A 19331-nucleotide genomic window follows, 5' to 3' on the forward strand; every position below is an offset into this window, starting at 1 on the left:
TACTAGCTCTCAGTTGTTCCTTTAGAATAGTGAAGTCTAATAGGTAGGAACTAAGCAAAACATCAAATATTGCTATACCGATAAGCGGAGTTCCCATTCATTATTTCATTGACATTTCAGTTTTTTCCAACAAAAAATGAAAGGAGATGTTTAATATACATATATGCTTCAAAAAGGTATAGGAACAGACATACTCCTTCACACTGAGGTGGAGAGGGAGAGCTATACAAACACCACTGGCAAAGAGGCATTATTTTTTAGCGTTTCTCTATTAATTCAGACTGAAGGTTTGGTTTCAGAGTAACAGCCGTGTTAGTCTGTATCCGCAAAAAGAAGAACAGGAGTACCTGTGGCACCTTAGAGACTAACAAATTTATTAGAGCATAAGCTTTCGTGGACTACAGCCCACTTCTTCGGATGCATATAGAATAGAACATATATTGAGGAGATATATATACACACATACAGAGAGCATAAACAGGTGGGAGTTGTCTTACCAACTCTGAGAGGCCAATTAATTAAGAGAAAAAAAAAACTTTTGAAGTGATAATCAAGCTAGCCCAGTACAGACAGTTTGATAATAAGTGTGAGAGTACTTACAAGGGGAGATAGAGTCAATGTTTGTAATGGCTCAGCCATTCCCAGTCCTTATTCAAACCGGAGTTGATTGTGTCTAGTTTGCATATCAATTCTAGTTCAGCAGTCTCTCTTTGGAGTCTGTTTTTGAAGTTTTTCTGTTGTAATATAGCCACCCGCAGGTCTGTCACTGAATGACCAGACAGGTTAAAGTGTTCTCCCACTGGTTTTTGAGTATTTTGATTCCTGATGTCAGATTTGTGTCCATTAATTCTTTTGCGTAGAGACTGTCCGGTTTGGCCAATGTACATGGCAGAGGGCATTGCTGGCACATGATGGCATATATCACATTGGTAGATGTGCAGGTGAACGAGCCCCTGATGTGATTAGGTCCTATGATGATGTCACTTGAATAGATATGTGGACAGAGTTGGCATCGGGGTTTGTTACAAGGATAGGTTCCTGGGTTAGTGGTTTTGTTCAGTGATGTGTGGATGCTGGTGAGTATTTGCTTTAGGTTGGGGGTTGTCTGTAAGCGAGGACAGGTCTGTCTCCCAAGATCTGTGAGAGTAAAGGATCATCTTTCAGGATAGGTTGTAGATCTCTGATGATGCGCTGGAGAGGTTTTAGTTGGGGGCTGAAGGTGACAGCTAGTGGTGTTCTGTTATTTTCTTTGTTGGGCCTGTCTTGTAGGAGGTGACTTCTGGGTACTCGTCTGGCTCTGTCAATCTGTTTTTTCACTTCAGCAGGTGGGTATTGTAGTTTTAAGAATGCTTGATAGAGATCTTGTAGGTGCTTGTCTCTATCCGAGGGATTGGAGCAAATGCGGTTATATCTTAGAGCTTGGCTGTAGACAATGGATCGTGTGGTGTGTCCTGGATGGAAGCTGGAGGCATGTAGGTAAGTGTAGCGGTCAGTAGGTTTCCGGTATAGGGTGGTATTGATGTGACCATCGCTTATTAGCGACATTAGTGTCATTCAGTGACAGACCTGCGGGTGGCTATATTACAACAGAAAAACTTCAAAAACAGACTCCAAAGAGAGACTGCTGAACTAGAATTGATATGCAAACTAGACACAATCAACTCCGGTTTGAATAAGGACTGGGAATGGCTGAGCCATTACAAACATTGACTCTATCTCCCCTTGTAAGTACTCTCACACTTATTATCAAACTGTCTGTACTGGGCTAGCTTGATTATCACTTCAAAAGTTTTTTTTTCTCTTAATTAATTGGCCTCTCAGAGTTGGTAAGACAACTCCCACCTGTTTATGCTCTCTGTATGTGTGTATATATATCTCCTCAATATATGTTCTATTCTATATGCATCCGAAGAAGTGGGCTGTAGTCCACGAAAGCTTATGCTCTAATAAATTTGTTAGTCTCTAAGGTGCCACAAGTACTCCTGTTCTTCTTTTTACTGAAGGTTTGGTGTTTCTTGCATAGGATGGAGAAGAGTTTCTTCAGGATTCCCTTCTTCCTCCCCTCCTAAAGGGAACTTTTCCGGAGGTACATCCATCCCTATGCGTGCATCTTTCAATTCAGATCATGCATGGTCTTGTTTTGTTTTTCCAACGTTTTAGCAAATAGCTCATGTAGTGTTTAAGATACACATATCTCTTTACCTGATGTACGTATTCATCCATGCTTGAGGGCATATCAAAATTTACTACCAGTTTGACATTGACAAGATCAAGCCCTCGCCCAAGGACTCCAGTGCTTACTACGACTTCATATTTTTCCTGAAATAATCCCTGAGGGGTCAGAAACAAAATAAATTATAATTACTTTCTATGTATGCTTGTTTCCTTTGCAATTCCCTTTTTGAGACCTGCTGTAGAAGGGCAAGATACAGTTGGTTCAAATAAAGGGCAGTGTCATAATTTGCATAACAGTCTATTCTGCTGCTGAAAAAAGAAGAAAAATAGTGCCTTACTGCAGTGATTCTCAAACTTGGGCCGCCGCTTGTTCAGGGAAAGCCCCTGGCGGTCCGAGCTGGTTTGTTTACCAGCCACGTCCGCAGGTTCGGCCGATCGCAGCTCCCACTGGCCGCGGTTCGCTGCTCCAGGCCAATGGGGGCTGCAGGAAGCGGCGCGGGCCGAGGGATGTGCTGGCCGCCCTTCCTGCAGCCCCCATTGGCAGGTCAACAAACCAGCTCGGCCTGCCAGAGGCTTTCCCTGAACAAGCGGCGGCCCAAGTTTGAGAACCACTGCCCTACTGTACTCTTGATTTATGTAGCACACACAGAAATAAAATTTTGTGATTCACTAAGTCCTGCTTAAAATGATAAAAACAGCACTTCAGCAAGGCACAAAAGCAGTCACAGACTAATTTTCAAGTCAATTCCCATTTAAAATAAATAATCTATAAAGTAATCTAGAGTATTTAAAATAGCCGCTTTCTTGAAGTATTAGTAGAAATACAATCTGTGCTTTCATTTCAATTTTCCATAAACTCTAGCATTCACTGTGAAAACTCAGTAATACAAGACAGATGTAAGTACTATCATTATGCATTTCCTTCACCCCAAAGAACAATATTCTGCCTGGAGTTTAATAAAAAACAAACATTAAATCCAGTGGCATCTGGAATTGCATTAGTCAGAAGCTTTTATATAAGTGATAGACCACGACAGGATGCCTACTTTACTAACTCATTAAAACTAAATTATCTTTTTAAAAATAAGATGGAATGTTTCATAGTGACATGGAGATCTCTATTTTAGTAAGTACAAACCTGCAATATATTTGTTCTTTCAGATTGTGATTTATCAGAATGCATGGATATGCATTGTAATCCTGTGATTTTATGAACAGCATCACTCAGAAGATCTGCTCCTAGCTTGCAGTCCACAAATACCAACACTGGAGGTTTGAAGAGTTTCTTATCCTGTAAAATTAAAATAGTTGTGTAAAACCTACTGTATCAGCATAGTTTATTGCTGGTCAACCACAGCTGTTAATTTACAGTTGCTCATTTTCTCTTCAGTAGATTTTATACATTAGATTGAAACAAGCATATTTATTAAAAAAAAAATCCTCCCAAACTCCTAATAAAAAAGGACAAGATTTAAGCCCTAATTCTGCAAATACTTGCACATGTGTGTAATTTTACTCATGAGTCAAATTAAACACATGCATATGGGTTTGTAAAATCAGGTCCCTAGTTTGCCTTGACACAACTTCAAAAATAATCTTTTTGAAGTTGTGTTTTAAATACAAAAATGGTGACATTTTAAAATGTGAAATAGATCTGAGGTTCACTTAAATGCATATATCAATCTCTTACACAACTGCAGCTAAGATTACTTCAGAACGCTCATGAAATAAGCCTAGAATTACTGTGAGGATTAAGTTTTTTTTGGGGGGGGGGGAAAAGGGGAGTGTTTTATTTATTATTTTTTGGGGAAGTTTCAGTAGAGTTAGTTCAAAAGGAATAATCTAGCCCACTCATCAATCTTTTTAATGGCATTTTAAATGACAAAGTACCCTCATGTCTTTTTGTTTTATTAGGGAACCCCCAAGGAGACATTCTTGAACATGGTGGGGTAGATAAACTTACTTTCCATGACTGCTCTTGCTTTCCTCACACATATTTGAACTAGATAGGCAAGAGTTAATTAAACTCAATTAATTAAACTTTATTCACTACAAGCATAGACATAATTTGCTAAATAACACACTATACTAACATTTAATATTTCAAAGAGTTTTTTCTTTTTAGATGGTTCTTCTACCCACAAGATAATCTGGCGAACATTGGAACATGGCAGATTCTTTTCTCCAATCGTTATTCTCACAGGATTCTGCAGAAGTTGATTTGCCAGCTGCTCAATGCCAACTGGTATTGTGGCTGAAACCAATATGGTCTGACGATCACTGGAGGTGTTTTCCAAAATATCCAGCACTTGTTGCTGGAAGCCCATCTTTAACATGGTATCAGCCTAAATGAAAATATTAATTTAAAACAGTATGTTTTTTTCCTAATAATTTTAAGTATAGCATACAAAAATACACAGGAAAGCTCTGACGATCATGCACTATTCTTTAATTGATAATCAACACTAGTGTGGCGACATTGTCACCACATTAAAATCAGTTCTGATTTGGGTAGTCAGAAGAAAAGCTATGAAGAGGAATAGACACTTATTCTGTTAACACTCGTGGGTCATTGTGGCGGAGCTTGCGCTCCTATCAGTCATGTAAACTGACAGATGACTACAGCCACTCAAGCATCTTTTACATAACACTACATTCACTTTTTAACCCTCAGAAGTATAAACTATATTTTAATGAACATTGTGTGCTTAGTTGACGATCCACCACCTCGCCTGGGATGCCAATTAAACCATTTATTAGACACTATGGCCCTAATCAAGTAAAGCACTCAATCACGTGCTTAACTTTAAAGCATATGCAAAATTCTGAGGAAGTCAGTGGGACTACACACAAACTTAAAGTTAAGCACTTGCATAAGTGCTTTGCTAGAGCAGAACCTATATTAGGCAGCCTCTTGTTATTTAACAGTCAGAAATATGAGAGCTCTAACAGTGGCCATTATCATTATATTTAGATAACACTCATTTCTAATTGCAGTATTTAACTTTATATGAACTTACTTCATCCACGACTACAATTTTAATATCATGGAGCTGAACAGAGCTTTGTTTTAAAATATCTAAGAGTCTTCCGGGTGTTGCTATTATAACCTATCAGAAAAAAATAAAAACATTAGAAAAGCAAGCTAATATGAGTTAAAGCTATATGAAAACTATATTCAGTCCTTGAAAAATAATATGTTTGACATTAGCACTTGCAAGCATTGAAGGACAAGCTTTCGTTTTTTATTTTTAGTAGAGACAGAAAACAGTGGGTGACTATCACGGGTAAGTTACAGTTAGAGCACATTTGTACTAATTATCTATATTTGTGTAAATTATTCAAGCTCAGATGCAAAGAGACTTGAAATTCCTGTACGTGATTCTCCAAAGTTATGTGTATCTGAAAACAAGTGGAACAAATTAGCCCTCTGAAGATACCTGGAATTTATGAATGTCTGCAGTATGTTCCGTGCCAGAAAAATCTAAATCCTAAAGTCAAGGAACTAATGTGTTTCCTGTTGTAAATTATAATTCCTCACCTAAGTAAGTGGCAAATTGTACCCTTTGAAAGCAGCAAAAATATAAAGACGAGAAATCATTTTGAAATCTTATTCTTTATATGTAAAATTCAGAAGGATACATATAAATGTTTCATATCTGTAAAAAAAATTATATTACTATTAGGGCTGTCAAGCGATTAAAAAAATTAATCGTAATTACTCGCACTGTTACAATAACATCCAAAATATTTAAATAAATGGTATTCTGTTTTCTACATTATCAAATATATTAATTTCAATTACAACACAAAATACTAAGTATACAGTGCTCACTTTATATTTATTTTTATTACAAATATTTGCACTGTAAAAAATAAAAAATATATTTCAATTCACCTAATACAAGTACTGTAGTGCAATCTCTTTATAATGAAAGTTGAACTTACAAATGTAGAATTATGTACAAAAAAATGTTTTATTTTTGAATGCAGTTAATGTAAAACTTTAGAACCTACAAGTCCACTCAGTCCTACTTCAGCCAAACACTCAGACAAACAAGTTTGGTTACAATTTTCAGGAGATAATGCTGCCCACATCTTGCTTACAATGTCACCTGAAAGTGAGAACAGGCGTTCGCATAGCACTGATGTATCTGGTATCGCAAGATATTTACGCGCCAGGTGTGCTAAAAATTCGTATGTCCCTTCATGCTTCAACCACCATTCCAGAAGACATGCATCCTTGCTGATCACGGGGTCTGCTTGATAACGATCCAATGCAGAGTGGACCGACGCATGTTCATTTTCATCATCATGAGTCAGATGCCACCAACAGAAGGTTGATTTTCTTTTTTTGGTAGTTCGGGTTCTGTAGTTTCTACATCTGAGTGTTGCTCTTTTAAGACATCTAAAAGCATTCTCCTCACCTCGTCCCTCTCAGATTTTGGAAGGCACTTCAGATTCTTAAACTTTGCGTCGAGTGCTATATCTATCCTTATAAATCTCACATTGGTACCTTCCTTGCGTTTTGTCAACTCTGCTGCGAGTGTGTTCTTAAAACGAACATGCTTGGTCATCATCCGAGACTGCTATGACATGAAATATATGGCAGAATGTGGGTAAAACAGAAAAGGAGACATACTCTTCTCCCCCAAGGAGTTCAGTCACAAATGTAATTAATGCATTATTGTTTTAATGAGCATCATCAGCATGGAAGCATGTCCTCTGGAATGGTGGCTGAAGCATGAAGGGACATATGACTGTTTAGCATATCTGGCATGTAAATACCTTGCAATGCCAGCTACAAAAGTGCCATGCGAATGCCTGCTCTCACTTTCAGGTGACATTGTAAATAAGAAGCAGTCAGCAGTATCTCCTGTAAACGTAAACAAATTTGTTTGTCTTAGCAATTGGCTAAACAAGAAGTAAGACTGAGTGTACTTGTAGGGTGTAAAGTTTTACATTGTTTTGTTTTTGAGTGCAGTTATTTAACAAAACAAATCTATTTGTAAATTACACTTTCATGATAAAGACTGCGCTACAGTACTTGTATGAGGTGAATTGAAAAAATACTATTGATTTTATCATTTTACAGTGCAAATATTTGTAATCAAAATAATAATATAAAGTGAGCACTTTACGATTTGTATTCTGTGTTGTAATAGAAATCTATATATTTGAAAACGTAGAAAAACATCCCAAAATATTTAATACATTTCAATTGGTATTCTATTAACAGTGTGATTAATCGCAATTTTTTTTAATCGCAGTTAATTTTTTTGAGTTAATAGTGTGAGTTAACTGCGATTAATTGACAGCCCAAGTTACTATAAAAATTCAGGAGCTAATCTTTACTGCTAAGGGTCTAGATTCACTCTGTAGAGATAGGGTGCCCAACCTACAGCACACCAGAGCATTTCATAAGGCCCACAGCCTGCTTCAACACAATATACTAACGGTCGATTCATTAGTGTTTTGTGTTCTTTACTGGGTTTTTTTGTTTGTTTTACCATTTTCTGTAATTCTGATACATTTTTATACACTGATTTCTTAGTTTTTAAATAGACAATACTGTACATAGAAACAGCCCATCTAAATACATACAAAACCAGCTGAACTTAAAATATAAATCAATACAGGTGACTATAAATCTGATTAAAATATGTAGAATCTGTTTGGCCCACACAAGGTTGTGGCTTAGATTTATATGGCCCTCCTGTGTAATGATGTAAAAACCTTTGACTTGAATGTGTATGTAAGTCATCATTTTTTATTTTCTACACATACCATAAAAACATCTTTCTTCAAGGGACTCTCTTTCACACAATACTTCTTACCTTAACAGTTTGTTTCAGACGATGAAGTTGGGGTGGCAGTGGTAAACCTCCTACAAGAAGAACTGTTCTCATGTTTGGCAGACCAATCATCAGCTCTTTAGCTTGTCTCTCTATCTGAATTGCTAACTCTCTCGTTGGTGTCAGAATAAGTGCAGATGGAGTTTTAGTCTAAAAAGGAAAAAAAAAAATACTTCTCTCCACCATAGAATTTTCATTCTTAGGTGAAAACCTAACATAAATCTTTCTATAGTGACATAGTTATGTAGTGCAGTCATTTTGATCTAATTAGCTAGTAAACAGCCTACTAAAATCATGAAGCCAACTCTAATATTCAACTGAAAGATAGATAATTCTAATTGACATTTAGGTCCCTTTACGCTGCTCTGGCAGTGAGTGCAATGTAATGTATACCAACTTCAAAGCTCCTTTACGTGCCAGAGCTGTGTAAAGGGCCTTTACGGTATGTCTACTCAGCAAAGAATAACCTCCGGCTGGTCCATGCCAGCCAAGTCAGGCTTGAGGGGTTCAGGCTTCAGGGTTGTTTCATGGCTGTGTAGACTTCTGGGTTTGGGCTGGAGCAAAGTGTGTGTGTGGAACGGGAGGTCCCAGAGCTCGGGCTCCAGCCTGGAAGTCTACACAGCAATGAAACAGCCCCACAAGCCTGAGTCAGCTGGCATGGGCCAGCCATGGGTTTTTCTTTGCTAAGTAGACCTTTAGTGTCAATGAGAATCAGACACTAAATTTTCAAAGCAATTCAGTGCATTTTCTTTTTATAAAGAAAATACTAAAACAGGCAGACACCTATGTGATTTATAATGCCTTTTATTTATTTTTGTCAGGTAACAAATGCATCACTTCTAGCTGTTTTCTGAATCAAAGAATCCTTTAACTACTTTTCTCAATACTGAACTGGATACTAAAGACAGGATGCAGGCTAAGCCTTAAAACAGGAAAATAGAAAATTCTCTTAGATGTGTCATTATTCCCCTGTCAGCATTAAGAGAACTGAACCGGGAATTAACCAAGAAGTAGAATTAACTTGATCATAATTTGTATATACATTATAATATGCTGAAACTGTAATTTAATTTAGTCTACTGTATAAATAATACATCTATACAGCTGTGAAACTAGAAAGATCACAACTGTCTAGGCCTGAAAATAATATGTATCTAGCTTGTTTTCCCCAACATTACAATAACATGGACTTATTTACCAAGAAAATAGATTTCTCTTTTCGTAGACTATTGTTTATTCAAACGGTTGTTACTCATTTAAAAAAAAGATAAAGAAGAAGAGTGGATTTACAAATCCTTGGAAGACTATATTGCCCTACTTAATTCTAGAATCCAAAAGCCTGTATATATCGACACATTCAATAAATAAGTTAAAAAAATACTCTGTTAACACTACTACAATCATAGGGCTTTGTCTATATGGTGCATACATCCCCACTAATGAATAGCGCATTAACGGGACCATGCTGGCATGCACTAAAAGTTCCCTACTGTGTACTAATGTAGTCCCATTTCAAAAACACTCCCGTTTTTACATTAACATGCACGAGGGAACTTGTAGCACCAGCAGGATCCACACAGGCCAGTCAGTGCACAACACTAAATTTATACCCTCATTGGTGTGGACTAACGCGCCATGTAGACAAGCCCTGAAGCCCAGAATTATAAGTGAGCAGCAGGGCTCAGATGTAATTAGTTAACATTTCTGGTTTTATCTACACATAGGGTACAGGGATCATCCATCCCTTCCCCGCAAGACAGACAGATCAGACGTGGAGCCATTCCATGGCCTGGACTACTCTCTGGGCTACAGTAGTTAGTGTGTGTGCTGGGCTACCCCTCTCTATGGAGTAACTGGGGGAAAAAACACTTAACTGGTACAGTCACTGAATTATCAGGCTCAATTCTGCCCCTTGGCAGCCACAAAAAGAATTTCCACAGCTGTGCAAACCTACTGTGCAGATTCTCAGCATCTTGTCCCTTCTGAACAGCAGCAGAAAAGGTTACTCACTTTGTGCAGTAACTGCAGTTCTTCAACCCCTATGGGTTCTCCACTTCAGGTGTACATGCACCTCTCAAACCCTCCATCTGAAATTTTCAGTTTGTAGTGTCCTTTTGCACAATGCATGCACTATGCCTACTCAGGTCAGACACCAAAGCAACATAGGAGTGTGCGGGTGAACCATCCTCAGCTCCTTTTCCACCCAGATGTCCCATAGAGAACAGCCTGAAGCAGATGGAAAGAGAGGGTGGGTTGTGGAGCAACCATAGGGGGACACAAGTCGAAGAACCGCAGTTAAGGCACAAAGTGAATAACCTCTTCTTCGTCAAGTGACGTCCCTATGGGTACTCCACTTCAGATGACTTCTGAGCAGTATTCCTAGAAGGAAAAAGAAGCTTTGGAATTGAGTCTAGAACTGAAGATAGTACTGCAGTATCAAGTGCTTCATCAGATCTGCTGGCATCGATTAAAGCATAATGTTTCAAAAACGTTTGTACTGGGGCCCATATAGTGACCCTACATATCTCAGATACTGGCACATTCTTAAGTAATGCTGTAGATGTTGCTTGTGATCTGGTCGAATGTGCTATCACTCTTGGGAGGGGGGGAGAGATGAACGCCTGCAGCAGCATAATAAGTAATGATTAAATCCAAATATCCATCTCAATAAACTCTAAGCAGAGATTGTGGATGCCTGGGATCTATCCATGGAGGAGATGAAGTGTCTAGGTGACTTTCAAAATTGCTTAAGTCCTATCTAAATAGAAAGCCAATGCCCTTTGAACATCCAAGGTATAAAAACAGAGAGCTACGAGACTGGAAAAAAATCAGTTAGGTGACTGGATTGGTGAAGGTGGAATTCAGATGGAATCTTAGGTAAGAATTTAGTGTGTGGACTTAAAGACACTTTGTCCTTAAAGATATATGGGGGAAGGAGGGGGATCTGCCATCAAGATGCCAATCTCCCCAACCCTATGGACTGACCATGATGGCTAGTAAAAAAAGACTGTCTTCATAGATAAATGGAATAGAGAGCCGGTTGCCATAGGTTCAGATAGAGGTCTCATAAGGTAACCAAGTACCAAGTTGAGGTTCCAGGTTGGGGTGGGGTCTCTAATTTGAGGGTAGAGATTCCCCAAAACCTTAATAAACCTAGTCAATATCAAGGGAGCAAAAGTGAAGAATACTTTTAACAAAGGATGAAAGGCTGATACTTGGACCTTAATCAAACTAACTGATAACCCCTATTTCTTCAGATGCAACAGGTAATGCAGGATGGCACAGATTCTGGTAGGGAGCAGCCACACCACCACCAATGGAAGAAACTCTTCCATTTCTGCAGGTAAATAGTACAAGTTGACCTCTTTCTACTATTCCGTAACATCTGTTATACCTCTTGTTCCTGTTGTATTTCCATAGACCAGAAGGATTCTAACTCTGTGAACCATTGAGGAACCACACCCTGAGGCAGAGAATTGCTAGGTTAGGATGAAGCACATGGCCTTCACTCAATGAGAGGAGATGAGGAGTGGACAGAAGCTTAAGCTGCATTTGGACACAGATGAAGCAGGTAAGAGTACCAAGCCTGGCTCAGCCATGTCAGCATTATATGGATAACTTTAGCCCTCTCCTGTCTGATTTTGCTCATCACCCTTAGTATCAGCAGTGTTGTGGAAAAGGCATAGAACAGAGCCTTCTTACAAGACAGAAAAGAGGTGTCCCCCAAGGATTGATGGCCCAGACCTCCTCTTGAGCAGAGAAGAAGGCACCCTTCCTGTTTCTGGAGGTGGCGAAGAGATCCCAAGCAGTCCCCATTTTTGGAATATGTTTTGGACAACTTGTGCATTTAGTTCCCATTCATAGTCTTGAGAGCAGTACCAACATCATCAGCTGTGTTGTTCTGAATACCTGGGAAATAGACTGCTGAAATTTGGGTCTGATGAGCTATGCACCAGTTCCATAGTTTCATGGCCTTGGCACACAGGAGGAGGATCCTGTTCCTTCCTGCTCATTGAAACAGAACATGCAGGATATGTTGTCTGTCATGACCCTGATTAACCTAGTTGGCACCTGACCAGAAGGATGACTGGGGAAAGAAGATACTTTCAAATCTGGGGTGGGGAAGGTATTGTTTGTGCTCTCTTTGTGTGTGATCTCTCGGGACAAAGAGCGAGACCAAGCAGGTAACTCAGCTCCTAAAAAGATCCTGAACTGATGCATCTAAAAATTACAGAAATTGTAAGTAATAGCAAGGAAATGCGTTAGATTATCTTTTGGTTTAGCTTGTGAATTGTCCCTATGCTTAGAGGGAGGTTTATTCCTGTTTTTCTAACTTTGAAGTTGAGCCTAGACGGGAATCCTCTGTGTTTTAAATCTTTTTATTTACCCTGTAAAGTTATCTTCCATCCTGATTTTGCAGGTGTGATTCTTTTACTTTTTTTTTTTTTTTTTTTTTAAATAAAATTCTTCTTTTAAGAACCTGTTTGATTTCAAATCCCCTAAAAACCAGGGATTTGGCCTGTGCTCACTTTGTTAACCTATCGGTTGTTATATTATTTTCTAGCCCTCCCACCCCGTAAAGGGGGTGAAGGGGCTTGGGGGGATATTTTGGGGCAGATAGGGCTCCAAGTGGCCCCTCCCTGAATGTTTGTTTAAATCACTTGGTGGTGGCAGCAATACTGTCCAAGGACAAGGAAAAGCATTTGTGCCTTGGGGAAGTTTTTAACCTAAGCTGGTGGAATATAAGCTATGGGGGGCTTTCATGCAGGTCCCCACATCTGTACCCCAGAGTTCAGAGTAGGGAGGGAACCCTGACAACCCCAATGAGGGGTAGGAAATGAAGACAAGCGTTCCTGACAGCCCTAAGCACCAACTGATTGATGTGGAGACTGGTTTCTTGAGTTGCCCATCTTCCCTGAGCTGTGAGAATATTGAGGTGGGCTCCCCATCCCAACAGTGATCAATCTGTTAAAGTCACAATGGAGCTTAGCAACAGAAAGGGATCCCTGAAAAGACACTGATTGATCCTTCCACCAGTGTAGGGACTTCCTCCCCTGTCTGTCCAACGTATCTGACTGGGAAATGGATCATTCTGAGCCAACCCAGGAAGCAGTGGAGGTGTAGCCTGCATGATTGGTCAAAGGTACAAGTTTTCACGTGCCCCAGGAGCTGAAGACCGATCCTTATTGTAGTCTGAGGGCTGCATACCAGAACTGCCAAAGTTACAAATCTGTCTAAGGGAAGGTAGTCCCTGGCTGCCAACAAGTCCAAATACACCTCTATAAACTGGATCTTCTGTACAGGGGTTAAAGTGGATTTTTTTACATTCCGTTTCAAGCTAAACTGCAGGGGTTAACATGGGACAGAGCAAGGGCTGTCTGAGTGGAAGACAGCACTGCTTCGTAGGAGCTGTCCTTGAGTAATCAGTCATCAAGGTATGGGAAAACTATAATCGCTTCTTGTCGGGGTAAGTCGCCACTGCTTTTCTGTCCAAAGAGATCCAGTGCTTTCTGGTCTTTGTCTTACAGGGTAGATTTAGAGAAGTACTGTCTATCATGCTCATTTACTCCCTGCACATCACCACCGGGGAGTTAGGTGGGAGTATCGGAGAACAAAAGGTCAGAATCCTTAAGGAGAACATAATACTTCTTATCTGCCTGTTTACAGGTGGTCAGAACAGTGGCAGGTGTCTGTCATACAGTCTTAGATGGATCTAGGAGTATCTCGTTAATGGGTAACACCACCCTGGAGTTTGTGTGGACGAAAGGATATCCAGCAATTTGTGCTGTGAATCCTTGACTTCAAGAGAAATTTGCTAACTAGAAATTTATGACTTTTTGAAATTGCTGAAAATCTCTGGCAATGGATGGTGGTGGAGGTATAACCATCTCATCCAGAGAAGAGGATGAAATAAGTGTTTGAGGGGTGTTCTCTTTATCTGCCCTGGATTCCTGGTCTTCAAATGTCTCTTTGGGGGGGTAGGGGGGAACGCCTCATTGGGGAGGAGAGCTGTGCAACTCTAGCCTCCCTAGAGACAGTATAGGTGGTCCGACAAATTGCTGCCAATAAGCATCCCAGGGGTCCCAGTGTGGCTGCTAGGGGGGCCCTATGGAAGTTGGAGTGGCATGCAGGGTTGGTTCCATCACCCTTGATAATGAGAAGAATGTTCCCTGTGACTGTCAGAAGGGGGGAGAGGAGAAAACAATCCTCTCACTTCTTATTTAGCTAACTATAACTATACTAATTAATCAATCAACTATAGAAAAAGAGAAAAGATGAAGCATGCTCGAGGCAGTTGAGAAGGAACTGAAGGCAGTTTGCTCGTACTCACCTGTATGGACTTGGTGTCCAGCATAAGAAGGCATAAGGCACATGTCCAGGCTGAAAGCATATTACTAACTGAAAATCTCTGCTTGAGAGGCACATGCGCTGCTGAAGTGGAGCACCCATAGGGATACTACTCGAAGAACTATAGTGATTCTGCTGCACTTTGGATCATCCAATCCTAACCTGCCACCAATTACTTGAAAAAGTAAAGCCATTTCCCTCCCACCCATAATAGACAATAATTATTATCCTAAAAATTAACAAGTTATAGAGACAAACTAAAGTTTTTCAGATGTCACAAGCAAAATCACCAGGATATAAATAAGCCATTGTGTATTAAAGGGGAAAAAAAAGAAAACCTCCTAAGTTATAGAGACACTTTGATTTAAACCCACCAAAAAAAAAATATTCAACGTTCAAATGAGAATCTGGACTGAAAAGTCACCACACTGTATCCTGAAACTGAAGCACAGAATACACCTCTACCTCGATACAACGCTGTCCTCAGGAGCCAAAAAATCTTACCGCATTATAGGGGAAACCGCGTTATATTGAACTTGCTTTGATCCACCGGAGTACGCAGCCCCGTCCCCCCGGAGCACTGCTTTACCATGTTATATCCGAATTCGTGTTATATTGGGTCATGTTATATCGAGGTAGAGGTGTAGTATGCAAGATCACCCATAGCTTGAAAACTTTCCATATGAAATATAAGCATTCATGTTAGTCTCTTTTCCCTTACTTCAGATGGTATTGTCAAAGATTAAGATAAACTACAAAGCAAAAATGAAAACTGAGTTAAGTATTCAAGTATGCACTGATGGGCCCCTTTTGATGAGGTTGAGGGGAGCAGTCAGCAAAGAAATAAGTTTTACCTAACCTTTAAAAATTATTTTACCCTCTGAATTCCTCTGGATATTTGCTGGTTGGCTGAAGACATTGCAGCCTGAATTCATCTGTGAAATCACATGAATACCAGGAATGTCTTTACAGCCCTCATAGTATTTGTGATGTCACAGAATGATGCATGCTGGGATATTAGCAACTAACTCCTAAGTTACTGGGAGTACTACATAATTATTGGGAGAAAAAACACCAAAAAAGTGTCCTTTCAATAGGTTACTTTTTGTGAACAAAAGTAAACTGCAAGTACATTAATGTCAATGAACAGACTATATTTCCTGCGCACCCACCTAGAAAAATATTTACAATATTAGGGGGGAAATCTCTTTAAAAAAAATAAAGTAACTACTGAGCTTCAATACAATAACTGCCATTTTTAATTACATTGAGAACTCTGAAATCATTAAGCGTCTCACCTCTTTCTGAATATATACATAAACTTTAATTACCTCTTCCAAGGCTTTAATAATAACTGGAAGCAGGAAGGCTGCAGTTTTTCCTGAGCCTGTGTCTGCACTGGCCACGATATCCCTTCCCAAAAGTCCAACAGGAATCATCTGCATCTGGATAGGGGTTGGAACTTCATAGCCTGAATTCTTTAAATTATAGTTTAAAGTTTCAGGAAAACCACAGTGTTCAAACTCTATAATAGGTCTTGTAACTCCTTTGCCCTGGACAACAATACCTAACTGCAATTTAAGGTTCTTGATCTGGTCATCTTGCAGGCTTAAAATAAAGGAATGTTCTTTATAGGTATAAAGGGTGACAGGCAAAAGAGTTTCTGGTTTTGATTCTACTTTCACAAAGCTGTCAGAGTTTAACCCTTCTTTTTCTTGAGCTTGTAAAAGATGTTTGGCTTTACATTCCAAACTACAAACATCTTCATCTGTTTTATCACAAATATATTCACCATAACGACCACAAACAACACATATAGGTTCTCCAGGTTCTGCCCAGCGCTGGGATTTGCTGAAAGATTTAATGGGTTCTACAGAGGAGCGGTCTTCATCAACATTTTGGTTGTCACTTCCCAAAGATTCATCAGCAAAGGGGAAGTCTGAAACTGGAAAAGTTTGTAGCTCTGTGCATTCTTGTACTGCTTTATATAAATTACATCCTGAAGCAGACGCATCTTTTATAGTTGGCTTAACATCTCTTAAGTCTGTGACCTCCACTAATAAGGGTTCTCCAGAAGACAACTTTTTTATTTTTGCTGTACAGCTTAGGTCATCATCAGCATTCCTCTTGACTTTAAGAGACCTTGGAACAAACATGCTTCAATATTCTGTGAAGAAAATAATTACAATTATTAAAAGGTATTTTAATGTGGTCTGGGGGAAAAGTTGCAGAGAGGAGCTAGTCAGATACTCCAGCTGGTAGCCAAAGCAGGGACTGCTACACTGCAGCAGGGAAGCATGGGGTAAAATAGGGTCCAGCCAGGGTCACCCCTCCCTGGGTACACAGAAACGTGGAGGGGAGACCCCTGACCCCAACTCCGGGGGTGTTAGGGCCCACATGTGCCTTCCCCCACCATGTGGCCTTGGAGAAAAAATACAGAAAGCAGCCAGCCCAAGATTCCAGCCAGTAGGAGAAGTCAAGCCCAAGCATGGACTTCTAGACATTCAGAAAAAAGAACAGGAGTACTTGTGGCACCTTAGAGACTAACAAATTTATTAGAGCATAAGCTTTCGTGGACTACAGCCCACTTCTTCGGATGCATACAGAGTGGAATAAATATTGAGGAGATATATATACACACATACAGAGAGCATAAACAGGTGGGAATTGTCTTACCAACTCTGAGAGGCCAATTAAGTAAGAGGGAGGAAAAAAAAAAAAAACTTTTGAAGTGATAATCAAGATAGCCCACTACAGACAGTTTGATAAGAAGTGTGAGAATACTTACAAGGGGAGATAGATTCAATGTTTGTAATGGCTCAACCATTCCCAGTCCTTATTCAATCCTGAGTTGATTGTGTCTAGTATGCAAACTAAATTTCCCCCCCCTCTTACTTAATTGGCCTAATAAATTTGTTAGTCTCTAAGGTGCCACAAGTACTCCTGTTCTTTTTGCGGATACAGACTAACACGGCTGCTACTCTGAAACTAGACATTCAGAGAATTTTCTGCAGTTTTGACTGGACTTTCTCTGCCCTGTGCTGATTGACTGTTTGCTCCAACCCTCTCTGTCACCTTCCTTCCTAGTTTCGTCACCTCAGTTTCACTCCACACCTGGGCTTCTGACCCTCTTGACCCCTGTCCTGTCTACCACTTTCCTTTTCTTTCCATTTAGCTTATCTCCTCCTAATTAAATCCACTCAAAAGATGTGTGTATACACACACAAACACACACACACAGTTCATACCGTTTGTTTATTATACCTCTTCCCCCATCTTTGTCTATTTAGGGTTTGTCTTGTCTATTTAGATTGTAGACTCTTCAGAATGGAGACTTTGTATAGTACAATGGGACCCCACTCTTGGTTGGCCCTTAGGCGCCACTATAATAAACATGATTAATAATAATCATCGTGGTTTATTTTTACCATGAAACATTACAATCAGTGAAATGTGTTTTCAAGGCAAGAGACTGAATCAACATTGATAAGTACCTAGTAGTTAATTAACAGTTGTTTTGGCTCAGAGCACACCTCAAGGCCTTTGGGACCCTCACACAATGACAGCATCTTCCCTTTCTCTAAACAATATTGAAAATGTTTATGCTCATCCAGACGTCATCTAGGTCTAAGTTCCCTCTAAGTTGTGCAGCCATGCAGCAGGGTATCAAGGGCCATGCAGACAGGGAGAGGTGCTTTTCCCCCAGTCCCAGCCCCGGAGCTGCCAGGGCAGGGAGAGGCACTCTCCGCTGGCCCTGGGCTGCTGCGGCAAGAGAGGGCTGGAGGGAGTCCTCTCTGCCCGCCGCAGCCCCGGGGAAGCCTGCACCCCAACCCTCTCATCCTCAGCCCCACTCCAAAGCCTGCATGCCCAGCCGGAGCCCTCACCCCCCCCCAAACCCTAACCCTCTGCCCTAGCCCTGAGCCTCCTCCCGCACTCCAAACCCCTCATCTACAACCCAAACCCCTCGTCCCCAGCCCCAACCAGAGCGCTCATCCCCTCCACACACACACCAACCCTCTGCCCTAGCTCTGAGCCCCCTACACACTCTGAACCCCTCAGCCCCACCCCGACGACACCCCACCTCCATATTGGTGCACATAACAAAATTCATTCCACATATGGATATACAAAATTAGAGGGAACGTTGGTTGAGGTGCCCACCGTGAATCTCACACTTTTCATCTCATTTGTCACCTTCATCCTAATATTCTCCCCTTCCATCTCTATCTCGTGTTTCCATCTTTTATCTCATTTTCTTCCCATCACCTCTTTATACTCTCTCGCCAGCCCCCTTCAGCCTTCCTAGATAGCCCACATAATCCTTTGAAATCATTTACTAATTTTAGCTCTTAATGTGTGTAAAAAAATTAAATAAAAAGTATCTCACAATCTTTGAGATTCACGTGCAGACCAACAAAATAATACAGTAAGTTGTGATTAACCTCATCCTACCTTCCCTGACCTTCCCCACCCAACTATTTCTTGCCTTCCAACTTGTGCTGTGCTTAGCTCCAATCCTGCATATACATCTGATTGACCAGACCCTTACCCACCACCTCACCGCCCTGAAGTCCAAGTGACATCAACTAGATTCCTTTGCAGGACACAGGGCTCAGATTGCAAGTTTCCTGGAGAAAGAACTGTTTCTTATGCATCTGTAAAGCGCCTAGTATACTTTGAGTGCTGCATAAGTGAAAGTATTTTTCTGGGCTACAAAATAGTTTGTTATACAGTAGCACAGATACACTGTTGGTCAAATTGAGACAATTTTGTGAATATTATATTAATAACTAAAAAAATAACTTAACTGGAAATGAGACATCTCCCAGGTTTAACTTTAACACAGTTGTCCAGTCCAGTGTCTATGGAAAATCATCATCATCAGGATGGCAAATTCCAAAAGGAACATAGACTCCTTGCAAATCGAGTGCCACCCAGACTGATCTCTGGCAA

The 19331-nt window shown here is 40.3% G+C and overlaps 1 protein-coding gene across 2 annotated transcripts in view; it reads right to left on the reverse strand.

The window, feature by feature from the left end:
* Positions 1-19331, reverse strand: part of DDX59 (DEAD-box helicase 59) — an 88189-nt gene that overhangs the window by 2166 nt on the left and 66692 nt on the right. For both annotated transcript variants that reach the window (XM_054036755.1, XM_054036754.1), the window contains exons 2-7: positions 15710-16545; positions 8013-8180; positions 5196-5285; positions 4269-4520; positions 3314-3466; positions 2203-2331 (exon numbers count right to left, since the gene is read on the reverse strand). In XM_054036755.1, the coding sequence (XP_053892730.1) occupies positions 2203-2331; positions 3314-3466; positions 4269-4520; positions 5196-5285; positions 8013-8180; positions 15710-16534 (1617 nt within the window). In that variant the 5' untranslated portion in view covers positions 16535-16545. The remainder of the gene's footprint in view (positions 1-2202; positions 2332-3313; positions 3467-4268; positions 4521-5195; positions 5286-8012; positions 8181-15709; positions 16546-19331) is intronic.

This window comes from Malaclemys terrapin, chromosome 8 (assembly GCF_027887155.1).
Source record: "Malaclemys terrapin pileata isolate rMalTer1 chromosome 8, rMalTer1.hap1, whole genome shotgun sequence".
Taxonomy (NCBI): Eukaryota; Metazoa; Chordata; order Testudines; family Emydidae; genus Malaclemys; species Malaclemys terrapin.